Source organism: Pinus tabuliformis, chromosome 7, assembly GCF_031772625.1.
Source record: "Pinus tabuliformis cultivar Carrire ecotype Pingquan chromosome 7, CPIR1, whole genome shotgun sequence".
NCBI lineage: Eukaryota > Viridiplantae > Streptophyta > Pinopsida > Pinales > Pinaceae > Pinus > Pinus tabuliformis.
The window spans coordinates 1099626579-1099653989 of NC_142293.1; the positions used below are offsets into that span (position 1 = coordinate 1099626579).

The 27411-nt window shown below is 38.5% G+C and overlaps 1 protein-coding gene across 7 annotated transcripts in view; it reads right to left on the bottom strand.

Annotated features, from left to right (window-relative positions):
- The window catches only part of LOC149251389 (uncharacterized), a 368168-nt gene that overhangs the window by 321216 nt on the left and 19541 nt on the right, over window positions 1-27411 (bottom strand). For all 7 annotated transcript variants that reach the window (XR_016266877.1, XM_089459404.1, XM_089459406.1 and 4 more), the window contains 2 exons: window positions 27296-27382; window positions 3991-4073 (listed from right to left, as the gene is read on the bottom strand). Coding sequence is in view for 6 of the 7 variants with exons in the window: in XM_089459404.1 (XP_089315530.1) it covers window positions 3991-4073; window positions 27296-27382 (170 nt within the window). In the remaining variant the exon portion in view is untranslated. The remainder of the gene's footprint in view (window positions 1-3990; window positions 4074-27295; window positions 27383-27411) is intronic.

Genomic DNA, 27411 nt, shown 5'->3' on the forward strand with positions numbered 1-27411 from the left:
ACAATGCCAGAAATCACCTTTGTGGGATAACACCATGGGATGGAGGTAAACAAGTAGGAATCAAAATTTGTGTAAGTATGACAGCACAACAAAGAGCCAAATACATAAGGGAAGAAGAGGAAGCCCAATATAAATCTAAAAGATCAAAGGGTGACTTTGAACATGATAGCCCACAATCACATAGACAAAGAACTCCATCAGCATCCTCCCATGGCAATGGATATGGAGGCATAGGAACAAACATCCTTTAAGGCGTAGAACCATATCAGATTTCCTTGACGAAGGGTGTAGGAATGATATGGATTCAAAAAACAATTGGTTTCTCTATGCACGTGGAATACCATTCAATGTTCTTCGCTCACCTTATTGGCATGAAATGGTTTCCGCCATTAATGATGCCCCCAAAGGATACAAGAGCCTTGGGTATGACAGGGCTAGAACCGTGGGACTTGATCATGAAAAAGAAAAAATAGCACATGCTTTGGGTAAAATGACAAGTTCTTGGAATGAGCATGGGGTATCCATTGTATCTAATGGATGGACAAATGTAAAAGGCAAGCCATTGATAAGTGTTCTTGTTGTGTCTAGTAGTGGTGCAGTCTTCCTTTCAGCATATGATTACTCAAAAAAGTTCAAGATCGCCATCAACATTGCAAAACCATTACTTCAAACAATTGAACGTATTGGCCCATACAATGTCATCCAAGTCATCACTGATAATGCTTCTAATTGTAAGGCAGCAAGAGCAATTATTGAGGATAGATACCCCAACATATTTTGGTCTAGGTGTTTGGTTCACACAATGAACCTTTTGATGCATGATATTATTAAAAACAAAAAGCCTCAATACAAATTGGTTGGTGATTTGTACAAGAGAGGCAAAAAAATTATAAAGTTTATTATAAATCATAGCAATACCCATGGGATTTTCCACAGTCACTCAAGTTTGGAGTTGTTGAAGATTGCGAAGACTAGATTTGCTAGCTATTACCTCACCTTCAGGCACCTTTTGAAGGTAAGAGAGTCATTGGCTAGCATGGTATCAAGTCAACACTGGCAGGTATTAAAGGACAGGGCTCCAACCGCAGTTGACAAGCAAGGTTTTGAACAAGTGGAGGACACTGCTCTTGATGGTGTGTTTTGGGCACGAGTGAGGGAAGTTTTGCAATTCACCAAGCCCATTTATAACATGATTCATTTTGCACATATAGATGCACCAGTGATTGGGGAGGTGTATGAGCAGATATTGTTCAGGAAAAAGATCCCAACTTGTATGATATTATTCACAAATGTGTGTGTGCGGTGGAATAAACTTAATGTTCCACTACATGCCTTGCCATATATCCTTATGCCAAAATACTACTCTCCAGCTTGGTTGGGCAAACCTGCTCCTGGGTGTAGGGTTAGGGCCAAACCCTATACATATCCAGAGGTACAAGAGGGATATATGAAAGCATTAGACAAGTTGGTCCTTGAAAGGCAGGAATGTGTTAATCTGCATCTTGAATTAGGCAGATACTTAACTAGCACTGGAGTGTTTGGTTCTTTGCATGTAATGGAGATAGGGACAGATTTGATGCTATCACATGGCGTGACACATATGGCGAGCAGGGACTTTTGTCAAAATTGGAAAAAAAAAAAGTGCTCTCACAGGTTGCAAATACTTCTTCTGCAGAGAGGTGTTGGAGCACCTATAGCTTCATCCATAATGTGAGAAGAAACAGACTCAACGAAAAGCGGGCAAAAAGTTTGTTTATGTGCACTACAACTTGAAGTTATTGAGTCATTATTGCGATCGGGCTCGTGAGGATACATCATATACAACTTGAGACAACAACTCAAAGGAAGATAATTTGGTGGATGGTGCTCTACATCTAGAAGAATTGCAAACAAAACTTCTGAAAGATGATGATGAAGCAATACTAGCGATGCCACCCCCACCATTTAGTAGCAGTGCTCGAGTTCCAACATCTTTGCCTTTACTGCTGCCACCTCCATCTATATCCTCACATGGAGCGCATGTGGCTTCTGGTTTTGGTCATCCGACTATGCGGGAGGAGACTCCCAGTAGTAGTAGACCACCATGACCTTCTCAGAAATTAGACATTTCTCGTGGCGGCAAGAGGAAGCAGTAGATAATAGATTTACTTGTCTTTTCTAGTTTCTAGTAGTTTTTATAATTGTTGACTCTTTCATATTTATTATGATATTTTTTGTAAACAATATATGACAATTTAAGTTTGAAGTTTGAAGTTGGCAATTATAGCTCATTGGTAATGAATTATGAATATGATGCTTCATGAAAGTTGAAAGTTGAAACATTTCATTTTGTGTTGGATATTTTTTGTTATAGTTTGGTTACTTGGTAATGGTAATGGTTACAAGTACAACTTTAGTGATCAATGATGATAAATGTTATATATTGAATTTTGAAAGCTTGAAACTTTAAGATTGATGAATCATGAGACTCGATATGTTGTATGTTACTAACTTGTGGACGTGGTTGATGAAGATTATAACTTCTAGATGATTGATGTTATATGGTCCAATCCATGTTTTTATGCTCTTTATATCTAATTCATCATTCGACATGCTTTTGTTGACATATATGCATCAAAATATATAAAAATCCACTCCCAAACCAGGAGCTTTTGAAAATGTCACTCACCACTCCCGCTCCCAAGTAACCTTGGTTTTGAATACTATGATATCAGTGCTTTCTCCATATTTATGTGCCAATATGTTTATCTAATGCTAATGTTGCTTTATATGTTTACATTTTTTTTTAAATGAATATATTATGTATTTTTTATGTTTGCCAATTTTTTCGCTGATTTTTCTGAGAAAATATTTTCTAGACCCTTGCCAATTTTTTGTCGATTCTGATTTTTCTAACATTGGACTCCATTGATCAATTTTAATGGTAAGTTCATAGATTTTCAAGAAGCATTGGAGAACTTTGAGTTGCTTGTGAAAATCATCAATAGTTTTTGCAAGAAGAACAATATCATTAGTGTATAAGAGAAAGACAATAGTGGTTCTGACCATGTTATTACCAATGCACCCTTCCTCTTATAAGCATTGCTCAATTTTATTAATATAGATACCAAAAAGGGTGGGAGAAAGGAGGATCTTTTCTTAACACCAATATTATGATCAATGTCCATAATCCACTCGCTATCACAATTCATCTTAGCAATGACCTTTTTCAGGCATCCTGATCAAAACACTAGGAATCTCTAAGGGGTACCTATTTCTTCCAACGTTTTCCATAGCTTGGCTCAAGTGAAATGTCCAGAATTTTCTAAACTTATTAAAACCACCAATGAGATCGTATTTTCTGTTTCTACAATCCTCGACAATAACTCTAAGGGGCCTAAATCTTACATAATAAACATTACATTGTCTAAAAATAAATTTGTTTTTGAATCATTTAGGATGTTTATTAGTAGCATGGTGGATGCTAGTTAAATCAATCATACAAAATAATGCAACAACATTTGACTGGATGAAACAATTATGTCTTCTTGTACAAACTAATCATATAACACATGCATCAATAGCTTATCATGCATAATTTTAATCTGAAGTCTTTTCAACTGCACTGACATAAAGATTGTAAATAGATAGTAGTTTGAATATTCACTAAATATTATTAGTCTATCAAAAGTTCTTAGAAATTACATTTAGATGAGTATAGTTTTTATTGATTCATTTTTATATTGTTATAGCATACAATAGAACATTCAAACAAAGAAAACACATGAATATCACTATTAAAATTTTATATGTTTGCAACACTTCCAATTATTTTCATAATTTTGCTTTAAACTGATAACATAATGAATTAGGGTAGGGCATATGACCTTGTAATTATATTCATTCACCCAATATAAATTCATAGAATTATTGCCTTTATTTCATAAAAATAATGGTGTTATCATTGTCTACAACTTGCACACAATTACTAATGAAACTTTGTATTGATACCTGTGGTATGGTAGTTCATTTGAATTGAAAAGGAGCATCTCTGTCACTGAATCTATATTTGATGGCATATTTCCAAGACCAGCCTAGAACGAAAATATATACATGTCAATAAAAACCATCATTAAAAAGCAACAGACATAAATCTCAAAACAACAAAACCAAAAAATGTCACAAGTTCAAAAAAACACAACAATTCAAGTATTCAGTTTCACATCCAAGACCATAAATGCCATGTATTAATTTGCTCTATTACTTGTAGATGAGATAAATTCTTCAATAGACCTTTACCAACAATTTCAGGTCATAACACTTTAAAACAATAATTGGTAACACTCCAAACCCATATCTAGTAAACTCATATAAGTTATAATAAGAAGTTTCAATGTTTGATCTAATCATAAAGCATTAGGGTTGGAGATGTATAGGATTGTAGCTTAATCAAATGTTGTTGTATTATTATAGTACTATAATCAAAACATGAGAAGCCTCAAGTCATACTTTCACATGATGCATTGGAGATACTATACAGGATTGTAGTTTAATCACTTTTGTTCTATTTTAAAATGTATAGTCCTATAGTCAAAACATGAGAAGCCTTAAGTTATACCTACACATGTTGTGCTAGGGTCTCGATGGCTAGGGTTAAGTGTGTTTCGATAAAGGGTTCATGCTAGTGGGTTCACAATCAACTACAATGACCCTATAGATTATTCTAACAATCCACTAGCTAGAATTCGAATATCTCTGCACTTGGCCATGGCGTCGAGTGATAAGAGCAGTGGAGGGGCCATATCACGGGATATCGCCTAATGTGGAAGAAGGTAATGGATTTAAGATGAACTCACCTATTCTTGCTTGCATGCAATGTGATGTAGGTACAGGCCTATCGTTTCAATCCATCAGGGCAATCAAAGCACAATCAATGTGCTTTTCAGGGGTGTCAATGAACTCTGGAAGACCTTTAACTATCTCCCCCATAATAGCAAATGCCCTATGATGCAGGTGCCCCATCCTCTTGTGCGACAACTCACACAAGTTGTCACTATTATGCACCAAAGCTTGAACAAGTTCATGCTAAAACCTCTACAAATTACCTTCTGTGACCCATATTACCTAAGTTGTATCTAGGATAGAATCCTTTGGCCTAATGAGGTCTTTTTGGTTCTTGAAATCCATTGTAAAGCCCTTATCCTCCATGATTAAAACTAAAAGCAAATTCTTCTTGAGCCATAGAACAAACAAGACATCATCAAAATCTAAAAAATTACCTAACTCGAGCAGAAAGAGAATAGTACCACTACCAACTACTATTACTAGGAACTTGGCAGCATCACCAAGCTCAACCTATTCTCCTAAGTCCTGCTTCTTCAGATCAGAAAACAATTGCAGATTTGATGTCATATGTCAAGATGCCCCACTGTCCACATACCACACATCCCTCAAAATCAAGTTGGTAGAAAGGAAAGATATCATCAAAAAATCCTTCTTGAACTTGGCAGCAAACTCATTCATATGAGTTTCTAACTTTCTATAGAGACTATAGTTGCTTTCGTTGTAGCTTCCCTTTACCCTTCTTCTTCTTTGCACAATGTGACGCATAATGACCATGCTTATGACAAATAAATCACTTGATTTTACTCAAGTAGTTCTTTCCAACCTATGAGGTTGGCTCCTCACTCTTTCTCTTACCCTTGCTAGGTACTTTACCTCTTTCGTTATTTGACTAACCAGATAGAGCTCGGTCATTGTTGCACCCATTTTTTCAACATTCCAAGGAAGCAGGATCCAGGAGCTCGAAGGAATTTTTTCAAAGTTCAAAATCATCATCCAGCAGACTCTCATGTCATTGTAAACCCATTCTGCACTCGTCATTGTGATCTGGGCTGGGTATATGTGCATCTCTGGATCAAATGATGAAATCTTTTTTTTTGCAATGAAGCAAGGACATGATCTCATATTTGGGTCTGTTGTGCTTGCAAATTTTCAGATGAGATTCATCAAAAAGGGCTGCAAAAATCAGTGAGGATGGGGTTATTGTTCGAACCACTGAATGCAACAGTGATATGAAAGTATAGTAGCGATGAATTGCAAATAAACAACTAAAAGGAAGTGTCTCCTCTGCACATATTGGTCCTGCATCATTCATAGCAAATTGAATGAAGATATTGTTGGCCATATCAGAATACCTGGGAATTGCAAGAATACTGATCATTTATAGTTTGCAAATTCTTACCAAGAAAAATAGTGTTGACTCAGACCTCTAAGGTTTATGCAGAGAAAGCGTGCATACTCCTGTAGTTGATGCAAAGTCATGAGAATTCATGAATAACTTATGTCTGGACTTTGTGTGGCTGTAGAGTTGATGTATGCCAGTAATTGTGAGAATATTGCTAATATGTTATTGGGCAAATTGTTCTGATGCAGTGCTGAGATTATATTGAGCCCTCTATTTCAGGGTTGAGACTTGAGTTACGGGGTATGCCAAAAAGGTAGAAATTGCAGAACATATTGTGGTTTGTACATTAATCAAGGATAAAAATAATTGTGAACACAACTGTTAGGTTTATGATACAGAGATGCCAATGGGTTTTGTGTTGTTGTGTGCAAGGTTTAACGCTCTTGGATTTGTTGCATTATTTTGTGACAGTGCCTCTTTGACAGTGTCTCTTTGACAGTGATGTTGTGACAGTATCTCTATAACAGTGATGCTGTGATAGTGTCTCTAATATCTATGACAATGATGTTGCGACAATGGGTTTTTGACAATGATGTTGTGACAATTTCATATAATAGAGATAATGACATTGCTAGGGTTTGACCTTGAAGAGAAGAACGTATTGTTAGCAGTAATTAGCATTAAGTACTTTACATAGTCTAATGTAAAAGCAGCCTAAGGAGTATTGGGGACTGATTGAAGCACAGAAATACCAGAGTTTGAACAGTGAAAGTGTTGAGGATATTTTTAGTTGCAGCATGTGAGCAGCTGTAAATTGCAAGCCTATGGTGATAGTGATCATATTGAGTAGCAGCGGCAGTGGCAGTAAGAGTGGACAGTAGCAGCAGTGGTAGCAGTGAAGAGAAGCAGCAGTAGCGGCAGTGGCAGCAGTGAACAGTAGCAGCAGTTTTAGTGCAGTAGCAGAAGTGGTAATAGACAGTCGGAACAGTGGCAGCAGAAATGACAGTAGCAGCAGTGGCAATGGATAGTTGGAGCAGCGGCAGCAGAAATGACAGTAGCAGCAGTGGCAGTGGATAATTGAAGCAGTGGCAGCAGGAGTGGCAGTGAAGTGTAGCAACAGAGGCAGCAGCTTGTGACAATATCAGATGTGGAGCAGATTGTAGTTGGGTCATTGTCCCTGGTATGGGAGCCCAAACTCATTCAGGGAGCATTTGCTTCCTTCCAGCCTTGCTGGTAAAACCCTTGGGGAGTCTTGTACTTCCTTCTAGTTCAACTAGTAAATTTGTATGTAAACCATACATAACAAAGCTTGTTGAGCAAAATCTCCTATGTACTGATCTTTATGATGTGATCTTGTTTCATGTTTGTTTTGTTGCTCTGAATGAATCTAACCAATTGTGTGGAAATAAAGGACATACTGATTCACTCCCCTCTCAGTATTTCCAACACTTATGCTTCGAGACAATTATTTTTAATGTCCAAATTTGCAACATCCAAAACATTAAACTTTTGATAGGTCTTTCTTTCCTTGTGAATTGGGTCTTTAACTGCATTTTTATTTTGAGAGCCAAACTTCTTCTTTCCATTATTCCTTCTAGATATTGCAGCAAAGGCTTGAGATTCTTCTTCATCAAGACTTTGGATCTTTCCTTTAGCTATAAGCCTAGATTACTCCTGAGAACAAGAGGTCCATAATTCTTCAAAACCTGGAGTATCCTTTCTAGCACATATTCCAATGGCAAATGCATCCCATAATTCTGGCAGTCAATTGATTGTTGTAGTGATCAATTCAAATTCAGAAACGACTTCACCAATGCTTTGGAGTTGATTGCGTATGTGTGCTATCTTCATGAAGTAGGAGGCCACAGGTTCATCTTTTGACATCTTAGTATCACAGAGTTGATTCCTTAAAGACATATTTTGACCAATGTTGTTGATTGAGTACAAATTAACAAGAGTATCATAGACTTCCTTTGATGTAGCCAATTCTGAAACAAATGGGATTAAATGGTCCTTGAGAGATTCAAATAGAATTCTTTGAGCCTTGACCTCACCTTTCCTGAAATTTGCCTTTCCTTCATGATCATCTTTATTTAGTTGAGGTACTTTGCCTTGGACATATTGCAAAACGCCATGTTCTTCTAGGACAAGATCAATCCTCTTTTCCATGCTTTGAAGTTAGATGCTCCTTCAAGTTTGTTGCCTTCCTTGCAAGTGGGAGCCATTTGCTCAGAAATCTTGGACATAGAGATAAGAGATTTCTTCCTTGAGAGAGAGAGAGAGAGATTCAACAAGGTGTGATCTTCAACTTTCTTTCTTCACCAAAGCTCTGATACCATGTTGAAAAATCAAGTGCAATGTAGACTAGCACTAATTTATGAACATGATAATTACTTCTGATGATTTATATATTTCTTTTAGCATTTACAACTTCTTCATCAAGCAATTATACTTCATAAATTCAACCATACAAGAATAAGAAAAGCAGAGATCACAATGCACAAAATCAACACAATGTTTACCCTGGGAAAACCCACTTGGGGTAAAAACCCAGCAATTCTTTCCTTAGAGAAGCAATTCAACAAGAGATATCAAAGTCAGAGACAAACTGACCAGAATGATAGCAAGATGATAGTCCAACAAGTGCCAAGTCGGCCCTCCACAAAATTCCAAGTCAAAACGTTCACAAACTGTCCACAAGTGCTCACGATCAAGGTCTGCTACAGATCTGCCATAGAGCCAAATTTCGGCCTCTTTCTCTGCCACAGAAAGTCAGACTGATCACAGACATCACCACTAAAAACTTTGGATCCACCTCAGAAAAGCACCACAGAAACTCGGACTGATCTTAGCCTTCTGTAATCACTTGAGCAAGGGCAGAAAGATGACTTCTTCTTCTTCTTTTCGGCTTCCTTATCTTTTTGTCTTCCTTCGTTGATTGCAGAAATATACTTGTGATTTCATGTGATGCGAAGTATCTTGAGGGAGGACGAGTTACTCAAATAGATAGTCTTCTTAAGAACCTTAAGAACCAAATGGGTGTCTCCTTCGGCAGGCCGATATGATCATAGGCGAGCTGACTTGGACAACTTGTGGAGCCATAAATCATCAACAATAAATTCATTTTTTTTCTTTTCGTGAAGTTATGAAGAACATGCCTTTTACATTTGACAAATACATGAGCATGAAGAACATGCTAGACAAATAATAAATTTATTGTTTCAAGCCATGAAGCACGACCCTCATAGGACCAGCGAGTACCCGCAGATCCTGACGGGTTTTATAGCAAGACGGCGCATAGAACCCATGGTTCTTATCCGTACGAGTGAAGACCTGCATTAAACTCGTCTACCTGCATTAAACTCGCATTGAACCCGCACAAGACCTGTGAAGACCCTCAAAATTCAATTTTTTTCTTTTTTTCTTTTTTTTTTCATATTTTAAGTTTTTCCAGTATTTTTTCAAGTCTTATATGAGTCTTATACGGGTTGTTCCTGAGTCTTATACAGGCCGTTGAGTCAATAGCCAGACAAGTCTTATACGAGTATGAGTCGTGCAACACTGGTTTCAAATACATTAATGATAAAAAATATAATTTCTGTTATACATGGGGCAGCCCAGATCCATCCATAGAAGAAGCTCTCAAACTCTGTTATCCTCCCAGAAACAAAAGAAGCATTTACCCCTGCCTCTCGCAGTCACTTAGGGGATCTGGCTAGACAGAAACCAAGCCATCTTTGAAGGAAAAAAAACTTTTCCTCTCAAAATAGCAACTCGGAGTCTAACAATACTTAAAGGGACACATCAAGAAAGAAAAAATCAGACAAGTACTATAGAGGAAGTTCAAGTTCAAATTGACCACCTGTAAGTGTACTTTGATGAGGCTGATCAAGGGTCTCCCCCAATAGGTGGCACCAGGGGTATCCTATTCATTTCAGATACACACAATCTCCTTTTCATCCAGTATTGGCCCAGCCACCAACAATTACACCAAATTAATGACCTTAAAATGTGCTTCTTCAGATACCACAAGAGCAAGCATTAACACACATGCATATTTATTGGGAGTCTAGACTGGTGATAAACTACATGAATGGGATATACACGCTGCAAAATTACACACTTCAGCAACTTTTGCAGAACATACTACATCTACATCAATTTTTTCTAATATTACTTTTGATTATATTACATGCAAACAAATCAATCAGCCAGCAATCTCTCCAAAGCTGGTTTGAAATTGGACACAGCTGTTGGAAAATTACAGCAGCAAAGGAAAGAACCCATGCAGAATATCTTCATGAACATTGGGCCCAGCTAGAGCCTCCTCAGCACATATGATTGGGATCGGATTAGTATATATTTTCAGCTTTTATATTTTCATATTTTACCAGATGCTTTTTCCTTTTATATAGGAACATCTAAATACCCTTTTGGAGATGATTTTATAAGGTTTTCTAAAGACAGTTATCTTTATATATCACTTTATGGGGCATTCACTCTTTAGGAAGGATATTTTATCTTTGCACTGTTTGCACACTTTGAGACAGTATACAGGGGCCACAGGATGTAGCCAATTTTGAATTCCTATGGCATATGTCGATGTAATTTTATAATATAAATAAAATTACAGTTTTTATCTTTGGAAAAAAAGAAAGGTTGTGCTATATTATTGTAAAGGTTCTATACCTAGGAACATACTTACTCTTTAGCCTAATAAGCATGGATCTATATATGTAAGAGTCAGACGCACTTTAGCCTAGATGATTATTTTCATAGCACATTGAGTTATTTGATATGTTTTTTGGCACTTTACATCATGTGAAACACCTTCCTGTGGAGCATTCTCCCCCTTTTAAATATTTTTATGTACTTGGACAATGGAGCAGCCCTCCCTTGAACACCTAGCCTTATTGAGGGATACTTAGACAATGAGAAGATGATTCACCATCCCCATTGGATCAATCCATTTGGCACATATTTGGAGGTATGTGTCACCCTTTTTGAGGAGCTGTCCCCTTCTTCATGAGGCTGTTGGCACTTGTTACCGCTCAAACTAGCAGGGGTCCTAAAAGGGGATCCTTGAAGGGCTATTACTAGGATAAGAGCAACAATGGAGCTATAGCCCACTATCACCTCAGCTAAAGCTCCCTGCTCTTTACGGACTTTCACTAATAGGAGGAGACCCATTATGATGAGGATCTCACAATGGATGGACCAATTATAGGGTGAGGGGTGACCCTGAAAGCCTATTCACAAGAGAGGCTCAAATATGTGGCTTGCTTGCCTTGGAAGGCAAGGTTGTAAGCTCTCAGGGAAGGGCTTAAGGTGAAATTCAAGGTTTAGGTTTAGGGTATGTATCTTATAATGGAGGTCCCTAGGCCTTAAAATTCTTGTGAAGACTTGGGTTCCAAGTGATCCTGGAGGAATTGTCCTTAATGGTGTATGGGACCACACAGGACCAAGTGGACCTGGGGTTAGGTCAAGGGGGTAGGATTTACCAACCAATGATATGCTTGACCCATCCTAGAGGGAGAAAAGGACCAAAGAAATAAATTTTTGTGCGAGGCAATATGGGGGTCCCAATGAGGTTTCTAGCCTAAGGAAACCAAGGGCAAGATTAGATCTCGAGTCTAGGGCTTGAAATATCTCAAAACCCCACCATCGAAATCTCTTCAAAATTGGATGGCACCTAGGAGACACGCCAGCGCAGAGGATGCCAAGAGATCAAACTTTTTGAGTGGATGGTTTGCGAGATAAATGATGCCCTAGGAGACCTAATGGGCTAGGCCTAAAAAAGGAGGAGAAGAAATAAGGTTTGAGGTGATCACCTTATGGTGGACCAATGCCTTATCCTTTGGGGAGATTAGAGTCAGGTAGAATTATGACTATTGGCTTTTAGATTTTCTAGGTCAAGGAGGCCTCAAAGACAACTTTGCTTAGCATTAGGGCAGCAACAAAAGCAACTTCAAAGACTTTATACTTCGTTTAGCAAGATAGATGGCTTATCAAGATGAGTTTCAGTAGTGAAACATCGCCAGGAACATTCATTCATTATACATGGCCCATACGTGAAGCATTCACTATCTGGAAACAAGATTTCCACAACTTCGCATAAAAAAGATGCAGCAAATAAGCCCTAGTATAGCAAAATCCCAACAACAATGTATGTGACAAAAAATAGAAAGAAAGAATAGCATTAAATTGTACTTACATGTATAAGAATATATCCAACCATCAACAATTATTCAATCAAGAAGCTCCAAGATAAGAGAGAATGATCCAAACATCAAAATTCATTCCATGCTCCAAAATTATCTCAACTTGTCACTAGGAAAATCTGAGACTGATCACGTTGAACTGGAGCCTCTGCATACATCAAAATCCATTCCATGCTCCAAAATGATCTCACCTTGTCACTAGGAAAATCTGAGACTGATGACGTTGAATTGGAACCTTTGTGTACCCTCTGCATAGCCTCTGTGACACTCCTACGCAGTTCCTGCATCACCCCTGCTGGGTATCATGTTACTCCTTCTCTAGACCCTCTGCTGGCTGGAAAACTCGAATCTTTGCCTCCCCGTCTCACACCCCGACTCCCGGCTACTGAAACTCAATTCCTCAATAAGAATTTGATTTCCCTCTAAGCCCTGCGTTGCTACTGCGTCAGCTTTGCGTGGGCCAGCGCCTGCCTCTCTCTGGATGTCGTTTTGCCCTCTCTGCCTTGTAATCTCCGACCCAAGAAAACTTCCTTCTTCTGGATACTCACTGCCCCTCTCTGCAAGAAATCTCCAAGATCATAATTTCCTCCTGAGAACTTCTCACTTCAGAAATTCAATCTCTTGATCTCTCGGTGTGTTTTCCAAATTACTCTCAAGCTTCCTTAAATAATCTTCTCGTTGACATTCAACGGCCCAGATTAAAAGTTAATTAATGGCTGAGATCATTTTAGCTTGATCTTCGTCTTCTTCTAGAAGTTACACCCACAATTAGATTAATACCCATTAATATTTCTAATTTCCTAAGTTTAGACTTAGGGTCACATTAAAAAATATTAATTATTTTAATAAAATCATTTATGGGTGGAATTTCCCAAAACGCTTTCTGGGTTCTTTGGAATACATGTGCCCAAGCCTCTCTGCAAAATTTGAGGCCTAGATCACATCCGATGCTACCCCAAATCAACAATGGGTAGAATCCTTGAGGAGCCCACCTCTCGGATCAATTCCTTGCTACGGGAGCCCAGGTCAGAAGTAGCAGGATGGACCAGTGTCAATTGGTACAGAGGAGTGTTGGAGCGACAGATGCAGTGGCTAGAATGCCAAGTTTGAGCAGTGCAATGCAGGGAGGCACAGTGCAGTAGCAGCAACAACGCGGTGGCTTAAAAGGGATAGCATGGGACTAGCAGCAGTCAGATCTTCATCATTGAGATGCATCTATGTTGAACACTTGTTCAGATTTTGGGATGTTTTTCAGTTGCAGTGCAGATGAAATGTTAGCAGTGATAGTACTAGCAGCAGCACAGATGCAGCACTTTGAGAGGGAGTTGTAGTACGGATGCAGTGTTGAAAGTGGCAGTGTCAGCAGCAGCGCAATAGTTGGCGGACAACATGTCAGACATCAGCAACACAGAGGACGATGTTATGAAGTCAGGGTGATGTTTCAATGGTAGGCATTTGACAGTGGCAGTGTCCGCAACAATATAGTTGCAGCAGCAGCGCAGTAGTTGGTGGACCACATGTCAGACATCAGCAGCGTAGAGGAGGATGTTATGAAGTCAGGGTGATGCTTCAGTGGGAGGCATTACTAGAGTACATTCGTCGCTAAGAGGGAGTGTTGATTTCTCGTACCATTGGATGTGCTCTAAGTCTCAAATTTTGCAAGGAGGCTTGGACACATTTATTCCAAAGAACCCAGAAAGCGTTTTGGGAAATTCCACCCGGAGACATTTTTATTAAAATAATTAATTATTTTTAATGGGACCCTAAGTCTAAACTTAGGAAATTAAATAATTAATGGGTATTAATCTAACTATGGGTGTAACTTCTAGAAGAAGATAAGGATCAAGCAGAAATGATATTAGCAATTGGTTAGCTTCTAATCTGGGTCATTGAATGTCAACGAGAAGATTATTTAAGGAGGCTTGAGGCTTATTTGGAAAACACGCTGAGAGAGATCAAGAAGATCGAATTCTCAAAAAGGGCAGTGCAGCAGTTGCTAGAGGAGTGATCGAAGTATCTTTTGCAGTGAGGGGCAGAGGTAGTATCCGGAAGAGGGAAGTTTTCCTGGGCCGGAGAGTACAAGGTAGAGAGAGGCAAACGCTGGCCCACGCAGAGCTGACGCAGTGGCAGCGCAGACCTTAGAGGGAGATCGAATTCCTGCTAAGGAAATCGAGTTTCAAAAGTCGGGAGTCGGGGTGTGAGACTGGGAGGCAAAAATTCATAATTTCCAACTAGCAGAGGGTCCGAAGGAGGAGCAGCGTGATTTCCAAAAGGGATGACGTAGAGACTGCTTGAGGCTTACGTACTTTTGCGCAGAGGCCACGCAGAGGGGACGTAAAGGCTCCAGAGCAGCGTGATCAGAGTCAGATTCTTCCAGTGACAGGGTGAGAGCATCTCACAATTTGTTTTGTCCATTTTCTCTCTATATCGAATTGCTAGTTGAGCATCCAAGGAATTGTACTCAGTATTACTACTGCATACTAATAAAACCCTCAGATCTGCTGCACCGATTTTCCCGGATTAGGTTTTTCCGAGGACACTTGTCCAAAAATAACAATGTTATTGTGTTATATTTTCTTTCTTGCTCAGTTTCTTGTTTCCGCGTATAATTTAATTAAGTGAAGGTTGCAGTGTATGTATTTCAATATTTGTCGTAGGAAACTGCAAGTAATTTGTTTAAAGGAAGGAATTTAACAAATAGGAGAAATGTCATCAGTTGTTGCAGTAGGGATTCCGACTTAGGAATTTTCACACTAGGGTCCAGGAGTAGCATCCAAAAGAGGTCTAGGGGATAAGAGCACAGACCTATCCCACTCTTTCTGTCGAATCCCCCCACTAATTCATGCCCAAAAGTCTCCATGATAAGTAAACCAAAATACTCAATTACCAAATGACAAGGCATACCTTTAGGTTTGGAAAGCCCACCTTCAAACATACGATCATGACAGATGGGTGAGGGACCACATGGCTGGCTCAGGTGGCGGAGAAGTCGCACAATGAGCTAATTGGTGGTTGCAAGGGGTTGCTGGCTGTCGGCCAAGGACCATCTTGGAGAAAAAAAAACCTGCTAGGGATATCACCCACAAAATGGTGGGTAATAGCACCTTTACTTGGTCGTGGAGGTTGTTTGAGGAGGGTTTGATCCCTCACTTCGAGGATATGACTATTGCCATGCTTTGAGGTGTTAATTGCATCTAGGAGACATCCCCTTCAGACCACATGTGCCACCTTGGACATTTTACATGCTTGGTTGTTTCATATTTTGAGGAGATGTCTCACTTAAGGAATGTTTCTTGCACTCATTCACAGCTTAGAGGCAAGTTAGAGCTTTGACCTAGCCTATTCCCCCTTTTTGATGGAGATGTCCTTCCTCCATTGGGACTATTGTATATGTGGCATAGCACCTCAAATTTTTATGTATTGTTAACCTTATCCTCCCTAGATAGTTAGAGATTAATGGTTTTTATGATCTCCTAAGTTAGATCTAAGGTTTTAACATAGGATAATATTATTTTATTGAGACGGTTGTTGAGCCTAAAACCCCATATAAGAGGTTGTCCTCCTTCGTTATTTTGTGGTTGTTGGAATATTTGAGGGAGCAATTCTTGAATATCAAGCATTAAGACATTTTTGGATTTCTTTGAAGGCTTTCATTCATATGTGGCTAGATATTTTGATTGAAGTGGTGTGGGTTGTTTTACATGCAAAGGCTAGAGACTAGATCCATTTGAAGAGTACATCTACTACTTCGAAGGAATCTAGTGTTGTAAGTGTAAAAACCCTTTTCCCATTTTCTATTTTAGGTTTGGGCTTTAATAATTTGCATGATATATCTTATGAATACTTCCCAACTTGTTGATCCAATTCTAGGGTAAAATCGAGTGATCAGTTGAAGGAGCATCCTTTAGGAGCCATTCCTTATGAAATTTCTGCATTTATTTGCAGCGATATTAGGGTGGATCTAGTGAGCTTTCATGCCTCACTTCTAGCCCTAATTACATAAGAAAATAAGCCCTCTAAGATAGTTTCCTCGACTCTCATAAGCCATAAGATTTTGGCATTGGCTTCTCCCTTCAACCACCATATAAAAAATCTAAAAATATTTTATTTTCTTTGTTTATTGGAATCTAATATAAATATATTAAATTATTTTTCATTAAATTTCATTTCAAGTCTAGTCATTTTGCAAATCCTAAAAAATTATTTCTTAGATTTGTTCATTGAATCACAACTCTGGAATTTATTCAAGTTCCTTTTATAAAACCCTAAATATGATTAGTCCTAAGTTGTGCCTCAAATTTTATATCATTTACATGGGCTGTTAGCTAATTACGAAAATCTGGAATTTACATTTTCATGTTAAGAATCTGATTTAAAAGTTAACCTTTTCAGCTTTATTTCATATCAATTGCATAGTTTTAACAAGTGGTTGTCACCACTTGTTCAAATACGAAAATTTCCCTAACTAATATCATTAAACCAAATTTGATTCATAGATCCATATAATTATTAATTGGTTTATCTAAGCTGGATCTAGTTGAGGTACGCATTGTTCTATAAATGCTGAAATTGACTTGTATGGGGCATTACATCTAAGCATTCTTTGACATGTTGAATCCTTTCTCTTTCAAAGTTATATGTTGTAGTGGGATCTGGAACCATCCATGATGAACCGATCAATTGGAGAAAGTCCATCCCAATCCCAAATGTACTCACAAATGTGTTGGAACTTCGCACTTGAATTTGCATGAATGAATCCAATGTGGAATTTGGGCCTAGTTGCATGTGATATATTCACCTTTACATGGTATATAAATGAGCAAACTTTGCATATTTTGTCTCTATTGTCTTGGAATCATGGTTTTAAATCTTAAAAATAGTTTTGTTTCATTAAAAATTAATTATTTAATGTATTTTTCTAAAACCGGTTCCTTTAGACCAAACCAATCCTGGTTAGACCGGTTCCGGTCGGTAAACCGGTTCATTAGGTGGACCGGTCCGGTCACCGGTTCCAGTTTTAAAAACTATGCCATAGTTTTAAAAAATGGTCTTGCTAACCGATTACCGGTCTAACCGGCCGGTTAGCAAGCCCATCGGTTGAAACCGGCCAAAAAACCCGGTTCATTAGCCCATTTCGCCAATTTTTGCCCTAAACCGGTGCTAACCGGCCGGTTTAGGACGGAACCGGCCGGTTTGTGGTCAAACCAGCCGATTTTGTCCTAAGCCGATCGGTTTATTGCCAGGGCAAGTATAACCCCCACAAAATGCATTTTTGTGTGTTTTGAAGCTATTTTGAGGGAAATTTGGGGTTGTTTTCCTCCAAAAATAGTCCCTCCAAGAAAAACATGCCTACCCTCTCATTTTCCTGACACATTTCAACCCTAACAATGTTGGCAATTAATGGTAATGTTAAATTCTTAAAGTAAAAGTGACATTTCCTTTAATTTTCATTTTCATCCTTTTACTTAAATTTTTAACATTACCATGAAATGACTCAGGATGTTTGAGAGTGGTTTCGACCTCATTGGATTTCATATGGAGAAACTAAAATTTTAGATTTCACTCAAAATTCAACAGACATAATGGTTTTCAGAATTTCATGGTTTGGGGGTAAACAATAAATGCAATCGGAGCTCCAAATGATGAGCAAAACTCCTGATCTAGATCCCATTGTGTTGAACGATATTGATCCAACATCAGAATGGGTGGAGGAGACTAAAGAACCTGTGTTTAACGCTGATTTTGATATCGACATGGCTTTAGCAGGGGATGAAGCAGATTATGTGGTGGCATCAGAACCAAGATCAATAGCGGCATCAAGGAAAGGCAAAGAACCAATGGAAGGCACTAGTCATGCAGGTCAACAAACTCGTGCTTCCATTAGGTCCACTTCTATTGTTATTGGTGGCATTGATACTGAGGTTGCAGATCAGGCTGAGGCATCCTTAGACTCTGAACCAGATGATGTCCATGTAGCTCCTGATGATGATCGTGTGGCTAGTAGTGGTGATAAACTTGATGATTGATCATGTGTACACTATAGACTTGTGGTAGGCCAATGGCCTCATAGCTTGCAGCATTTTTTTTGGACTTTATAGGCCATTTAGAGCCTCATTGCTTATGTATTTTGCAATTTTGTCGATGATATGTATTGCACTCGGTGCCATTTTGATATATTCACCTTTACATGGTATATAAATGAGAAAGCTTTGCATATTTTGTCTCTATTGTCTTGGAATCATGGTTTTAAATCTTAAAAATATTTTTGTTTCATTAAAAATTAATTATTTAATGTATTTTTCTAAAACCGGATCCTTTAGACCAAACCAGTCCTAGTTAGACCGGTTCCGGTCAGTAAACCGGTTCATTAGGTGGACTGGTCCAGTCACCAGTTTCGGTTTTAAAAACTATGCTAGATACACATCGAATGTTGTTGCATTCTTCTGTTGTCAAATCTGCAAAGGTTTACTTATTGTATGTGTGGACAGAAACCCTAGAATAGTCTCCTTTTCCTCGTTGTCCTTTCCTTCTTCTTCACTTGTGAGGGCTTCTCCTTTGCTTCTAGAGGGAGGCCTTGTAGACCTTGTTAGGACCCAAAACGTTGAGATATGATGACCTTTACTTTTTGTTGTTATGGCCGCAGGCAGACCTTCCTTAACCTCGCACATGTGGTTGTAGATGTTCTCGAAATGACCTCCTTACCTTCATTGTTCTGCCTTCTTATCTCGCTGCCCTTGTAACCCTTTTCCTTGGCTTTTCCTCATCCTTCTTCATCCTCTTTCTCGCTTGCGGATTTCAAAGTGAAGTGATATCAAATGAGGAGTGGATAGCCTCCATAAATAGAGGTTTGTCCCTCCTCTTTAGGCCGACTTGACAGTTACCCTATAATTCATCTTTTATTCATTATTTTGCTGCTACGAGACTTCGTTGATGCTAGGAGAGGATTTGTCTTTGCTTGGAGGTGTTCCCATGACCTTGTATATTGACATACATGATGTAACATGCCCTCAAAGGGTCTTATCATAATTATATTTTGACTTTGACTTTATAGAAGCACTTTAAAATGAGTTTGACTTATTTTCACTGAGCAAGAAACTCATTGACAAATACTATAAAAATAATTTCTCTTTTCTTGAATAAATACAAATATCAAAATTACATTTATGAAGACCGAACCTAGTTACATTTCCTTCAATGGGAAGTACTACATCAATCCTAGGCCCTTCATCTCGAACTCAGAAGTCAACTCCCTCTTGCATTGATAAATGAGAGGGTCGATAACTTTCAAAAAGAGATCATCAACATAAATGCCCAAAATGAGAGGCATGTCCTTTCCAACCTTGAAGTATAGATTTGGATCAGCATAGCTCCTCGTAAATCCCAACTTCATAAGATAATTGTCAATCCTCCCATACCAAGCCTTAGGGGCTTGCTTTAACCCGTAGAGGGATTTCTTCAACTTGCATACATGTGTCCTTCAATCTTGTACTTCGAACCCCTAAGGTTGTTCCAAGTAGACTTCCTCCTTAACTGAACCATGCAAGAAAGCAGTCTTGGCGTCCATTTGATGTAGACTACATCCTTGATTGGCAACAAGAGCAATAATAGATCAGATAGTAATGTATCGAGCAACTGGTACAAATATCTCGTCATAGTCCACTCCTTCCTTTGAGAGAAGCCTTGAGCAACAAACTTGGCCTTATAATTTTCTGCACTCCCATCAGCTCCATGTTTAATTTTGTAAAGCCATTTAGAAGTGACCATAGACTTGTCCTTGGGTCTTGGCACCACATCCCAGACAAGCATTCCTCGTGATTGACTCATACTCCTCATTCATCGCATCTTTTGAAACTTGGTGTTTTACAACTTCCTCGAACATGCATGGTTCAACTTGAACAATAGTACTCATAGCAGCCAAATAACCTTGATACATGTTTGGCTTCTTACTTTCACGAAATGTCCCTCTTGGAGCAATATGTCTTTCAGCATCTTCAAGAGTATCTTTGAGCCATAGTGGACGTTTCCTTGAGGTAGAGGTATCACCAGGAGGTGGATCGATAGGATCCATCAGGCCTTCAACATTGGGCATAAGCTCATCTGTCGGAGGTTCATCCTATTTTTTGGCAGCATCATCGCCGCCCTTCCTTAGGATAAGGAGATCTTTGGCTTTCCCAAGGGCAATGTCTTCATCAAAGGTGACATCACGACTTACTTCCACCTCTCTTTGACCAAGCACATATTCTATATGCCTTTGAATTTTCACTGTAGCCGACAAATATTCCTTTCTTCCCAGAAGCTTCCAACTTATTCCTTTCCTCTTTAGGCACATGAAAATACACGGGACACCCAAATATTCTAAAATGTGAAACATCAGGTTTCTTACCAATGAAGACTTCCTTGGGTGTCTTGAAATCCAAGGCTTGATGTAGGCTCATATTTTGAACATATACGGCAGTGTTGGCAACTTCTCCCCACAAGAACTTTGGTAGGCCTTGATCATGGAGCATGGCATTGGTGGCTTCCATGATTGTTCAATTCTTCCTTTCAACAACGCCATTTTGCTCAATAGTGTATGGAACAGTTGTCTCCCTCTTAATGTCGGCTTCTCTTCAAAAGTCATTGAATTCATTTGATTCATACTCTGTTCCATTGTTGGTCCTTAATATCTTGATCTTCTTCCCTGTTTCATTTTCCACCAATGCTTTGAAAGAATGGAACCATTTGAACACTACAACCTTCTTCTTCAAGAAATAGATCCATGTTTTGCAAGAGTAGTCATCCACAAAGATTGCATCATATAAGTATCCTCACAACGATATTATGAAAACATACCAGATAGGTCAGAATGGAAATTGGAGAATATCGGTTATCTTGCTTTCACTAGAAGGGAATGGTCCCTTTGTAAATTTCACAGCTACACAACCTTGACAAACACCTTCATGGTTCATATTAAACTCGGGCATACTTGTGACCATCTTCCTTACCTCAGGTAAGACTTCGTAATGTAAGTGGGCGAACCTCCAGTGCCATAGCTCAGAGCCTCAAATTGAAGAGAACTATCGCTTGCCAAAGCTCCCAATGGACTTCCTCCAACTTGATAAAGACCATCAACCCTAAATCCAAGAGTAAATGCATCTTTAGGGTTTCTTTGCCAAATATGTACCTTTCCATCAATGAATGCTACCTTGAAGCCTTTATCTTCCATCGCAAAAATAGACACTAGGTTCTTCTTTAAATCAAGCACATACAATACTTCTTGTAGATGAATGGTTTGACCTTGATTCAAGTGAAGAGTGACAGTACCTATCCCTTTCACGGGGTAGGTGGCATTATCTCCAAGTATGATCTTCAAATTAGTCTTCTTTTCAACCAAATTTGAGAGGGCCTCCTTGTACCCAGTGAAGTGCCTTGAGGCTCCACTATCAATCAACCAATGATCCAAAGTATCTGGAGGAGAGGCAGTAGATAAAGCAGAAATAAGATAGAATTCATCAATTCATCTTGTTTTTCTACAACATTACTTTCATCATACCTGGCATTTCTTGTCCTTTTGGGAGGTCGACCATTTCCATTTCGAGCAGTAGGAGCATTCCTCTTTCCTTTGTTGTTGAACCTGTTGTTCCTCTAACTGCCATTGCCTTTGAAATTGTTGTGGTCGTTGTTGTCGTCATCCCTTGTTGAATTCTTATTGTGAAGACACTCTCCAACATAGTGGTCAAACCTGTTACAATTTTAGCACCTTCTTTTTCTTCCTTCTTTGAATCCTTTCTTGGATCCTTGACCCTGTCTCCTCAGACCAGCATTATTCTCCCTTTTTGCATGAGTGGAAAAAGCAGTAGGTTCATTTCCATTTGAAGGCTTGTCTCTCTTGTTGAAGAAAGTGTAACTAGGATCGGTATTTACAAATGTAATTTTGATCTTTGCACTTGTCAAGAAAAATAAATATTATTTTTGAATTATAAGAATGAGTTTCTTGCTCATTTCATAGGTCTAAGAAAGTCAAAGATTCAAAGAGCTCTTCTTGAGCATATTTGTAATGTATATAAGTCTACCTAGTGACTAGATTAGCCCTCCAAGACCAGCACAATCCTCATGAAGAAGACAACAAGCAAAACGATAAGGAGTACAGTCATGTCAACCTCAAAAATATATTTATAACTATCATGTCGACTCAATAAACAGACACAACGTTTCACACTATATGTAGTCTCATTTATGGAGACGTGACCACTATAAATACCCCGTTGGGGTCACCACAAAAAACACAGAGCTCGGATTTGTCTCTGCAACTTCGGATGGGTACAGGAGGTGCAGGAAGACAGTTTCGGATAACATTTTCGGAGGTCTGTCCACAAGTTCAGCAAACTCGGATGGGTACAGTAGACACCTCTGCAATTCTCGTGGACAATTACAGTGAGAAAGATGACAGTCTTCTCCTCCTCGGTGGTGCACATCTCAGTGAAGGAAACACAATCATTGTTTTCGGTGGTGAAGAAGATCTCAGGTATCCTACAGTAGCACAAACAGTCTCGGCATAATTGAAGGTAAAGATCTTGATGCAAGGAACTCTCAGTAATGCATTCTTAACATTGCTTTCTAGACACAGTCACAATCTCGACATGATTGTGACCTCAAAGTTATACATTTTCGACATTCTAGACACAGTCAAGATCTCGGTGAAGTAGCAGTCATGGTCTTGTTCTTTAATGAAGACAAGGTCATGATCAAGATCTTGGTGCAGTTCACATTCAAGTAGAAAGACCCATGGAAAATTTTAGGGGCTAATATTCGCAAGTGGGCTAATTTTCCATGGTTTTTCCAAAAAACAAATTCACCAATTTCCATTTTTTTCTAAAAACGATTCGCCCAAATTTTATAGGATAAAATTATTTTACCTTAAAAATTGCCAAAAGTGTATAGATACAATATATAAAACTATTATAAATTTGCATGTTTTTACAAAGATATCGACGAAATTTTCATAATTTGCAATTTGGGGACTAGTAAGATTCGCCAAGGCTTCTAAACTTTAAGATGAATTTTCATCCTTAAAATTTTCCCTGGAAAGACCTCATTGACATGGTGATGAAGCAAGCAATCGTGCAACTAGAAGGACCTTTGTGGTACTATGATGATGATCTAGATGATGCAGTAATGATGATGATGATGTCAACAGTAAGAAGAGGATTGGTGTCTTGGTCTTGGAGTGCCCTAGTAGGTCAAGGGTCATGGTCTTGGTATTCGTCAAGTAGAATCTCTATAAGAAGAATTTTGTGCGAGTTTTCCTCTCCAACAGGGAGAGGTTTTCGCCCTGGCAGAAAGCCAACATTTGGTGTTCTTGTCTCTTGTATTTTGGTAACTGTCTAATAAAGTAAGAAATACACACACTAATGATATCAAGATAATATTGTGCTAATAAGCAAAAAATTAAAATACCACACAAATAGTTATCATGCTAAGAAGAATCACATTTACATTTGCCCTAGATTCTTCAACATGGTATCAAAGGTAAGGTGCTAAAGTCAAAGGAAGGGCAGCAAAAGAGACATACAAGGACCAGTCTTGAAGAAGGGCATCAAAGCAAGGGTTTTGTCAAGAATAAAGGATCAAGTCTACAACAAGCAGTCTACATCAGCAAAGATTATCATCTTGGTGAAGGTCGAAAATCTGAGTAGTAGTCCTAATCTACACTACAACAAAAGGAAAACACAGTACCTTTCACAGTCTCGGTGCTAGCCTCAAAATTTGGGTGTCATTACAACCCATGTCATACCACAGCAATCTTAATTACTTAATTAGTTTCGATGATTGGTATTGAACAATGCTCGAAGGCCACAAAGATCTTTGCTCATGCTAGTCAACTCAAGCAAGGCTCTACTCCAGCAAGGAGCATTGCAGCAAGGTTACAAAGATATACAGTCACAACATACATTACAGCAATATCACTTCAGAAGGAGAACACAATGCCACATCTCGGGTCGACATCATGACAGTGCTCTCAAAATTCTTGATTTCGATTCCATATCCTCACAATCAAGGAATCAAATAATCTCAACATATCATAAAAGGCAGTAATGCTTGGTGCTGAACAATGCAAGGAAGTCTAGAGAAAATTTATGGAACTCTATTGTACCAGGCAGCTCAAGCAAGAATCTCATTGAAGGAGATCATTCAAGAAGATCATTCAAGAAAGCATCAAGGTGAAGATTCCTTGCATGAAGAAGGAGAATAGACATAGTCCTCTAAGTAGCTGAAGTCATCAAAAGGTCTCCTCTGAATTTATGAAAAGGGATATTTATGAAAGATTCCCTCACATAGTAAAAATTGGAGACATCAAAGTGATGTAGATGATAAACTCATTCTCTTAAGGTGCAATGAAGAAGGTCACATGAAATCTGATCTACATGAAAGTAAAGGGTATCAAAGGATGTAGGATATCTTCCATCTACAAGACCTAGAAAGGAAGATAACCATAATACACTAACAATCAAGGTAACAAATGTCCATGAACAAGAAGGTTACCTCATTCAACAACTTGTGGTCTCTATGCTAGATAGAGAAGGACAAGTTGATGGCAAAAATATTGAAGGTTAAAAGAACTCAACCATGTGCAGAAAAGGAAGGCAAGGTTGGTCCTCAAGCAAGACAAAATAAGTATAGTTAAGATTCAATGCTATAGAAATATTTTGGAATCTCATATCACTGAAAGATGGAGGAAGCTGAAGAAAAGGGCCAAGGAAAGAGGGAGTAACAAATCTCTCCTATGAGTAAGATAGTATCCCTCACAAAAAGGTCCTATCATAAGCTCCTAGATCTTGTGTTATAAGATATGACAATGATAATAAGATGCATCATGGCATCATGGAAGCATTAGAAACAAGAGCACGTAACATCTCCATAGGGATCATGAAGGACAAAAATCCATGGCAGACAACATGTAGGATATATAGCTCTTGGGAACCTCAGTGGACATTGAAGGAAAGAAAGGAGTCATCTAAGGCTCATCATACATCGAGCCAAAAAGGAAACATCTGCCAGTTGGGGTTATACAAGATCCTCAAAAATCATCTGATGGAATCCTCATCATAGGGTTCACTAATCTAGAGAAGAAGCAAGTGTTTCAATAGGAACTCCAACTTATGGAATCCATGAGATGATGATGTGATGACATGAAGCAGATCAAGGGATTGAAAATATTTTCAATCAAGGAAGCTGCTAGAAGAAGCCTCGATGACCTGAAGGTAAAACAAGGTATGTATGCTTATGTTTAATATTATAATGTCATGTCATATGGTTGCAGGTAACATGGATCATTGCTTCTATCTTGAGAAGCACGAACAAGAGAAAAAGGATCTCTTCCTCTGAAAAGATGCAGGAAGGCATAAGTCACACTAGATGAAATCAACATAATATGTCCTCATATGAAGTATGAGGTGATTGACTACAATAAAGAAACTCTGATTGAAAGCTATGGAATGTGTGAGGAAGGAAGAGATCGTGAGATATGCAACCATGATGAAAGGAAATCAACATCCAAAAGACCAAGAAGATTTGACTAGGAAATCTCCCAGAAAGATATGAAGACTCTGATAAAAGTCTGAAAAGAATGAAGACCCTTGATAATGGATATCTTTGGGAGATGTGACAATATGTGTGCAGGATGTTGATACCTACAAGAAGATGTCATGATGAAAATCCATCTTGTAAGGTATGATTTAATTTAATATAATTTCTTGAATAATATTTGGATGAGTTCATGCAGGGCTACTAGAATGTGTGAGTATAAATTCAAAAACACATTTATTCTTGTCCAAATTTGATGATCTTTAGGTCAATTTTAGTCCTCACGAAAAGAGGTATTCAATGCAATCATCATCTCCATCAAATGAGCTGTCCAAAGTGGAATTTGGTCCTAGTTGCCAATTTTAACAATGTTGCTTGCCAAACTCCTAAGCTATAGAAGCTGGACATCTGATTGTTCATCCAAGCCTTTAATGCCTCTAGATGTAACCCTAATTGTAGTATATTCAAGCAACTTCACTCTGTTACCCCTGAAAATGCTTGAACATTTTGAAGGTTCATTCACAGCAGTTTCCTTGTCGATGACATGAGTTCAAAACAAAGATGCCAACATAATGAAAAGGCAATGTCCAGGCTATTTGATCGCTAAGATGAACCAGGGAAAAAGCCCCTTGGGCTAGAGGAGAGGTGGGCAGAAGTGAGAGGAGGGTTGGTGAGGTGACAGTGGCCTCCCTCCTGAAGTGCAATGGGTCTCGCACTTGAGCATTTGGACTTTATCTCAACATGTGCGAGAGTTTGCTGTAACAGGTAGCACATGTTTGATTTAAATAAGGTTGCTGTAAGGAACATCTCTGATTATCTTTCAACAGTGGGAAATCCAAAAGCTTTGAGAGCCGAGAAAGACCATCTCAATGCTGCCAAAAGTTTTAAAGGAAATTGATCAATGAAACTGCATATATGAAAAGAGGCACAGTATATCTTCAGAAAGTTCCAATGAGATATCTTAATGGTAGAATTGATGGCAAATCAAATCACATGGTCTTACTCACAAGACTCCACTGCTTTGACAAAAAAGCTTCGAAACCTAAAGAAGAAACCCTAACAAGTGACCATCTCATAAAAGCAATTGTGTCATAGGTATGAGATTCATACCCAAGACAACTATCATAAAAATCCTATGCTTTAACCACTTAAGGGCATAACAGGACGTGAAGATGAATTTCAATGCTGACCCATATTCATTGCTTTACAGTATGTGTTCCAAAGAAGCACAAAGTAATATGCATATATTTCGAAAAATCAAGAGGGAACAAAATAATGACAATTGATGATATCAGAGGGCAGTTAGGAACAAAATATAAAGTAATGAGCACCATTTAAAACATACCTTTCTAAATTTATCATTAGAGAGATACTCATGGCTTGTTTCTGAAAAAAAACGAAAAAGTTCCAGAGTTCCATCTTCACTAGATTCCTGAATTAAAGAAGCTTTCATAAGAAGAT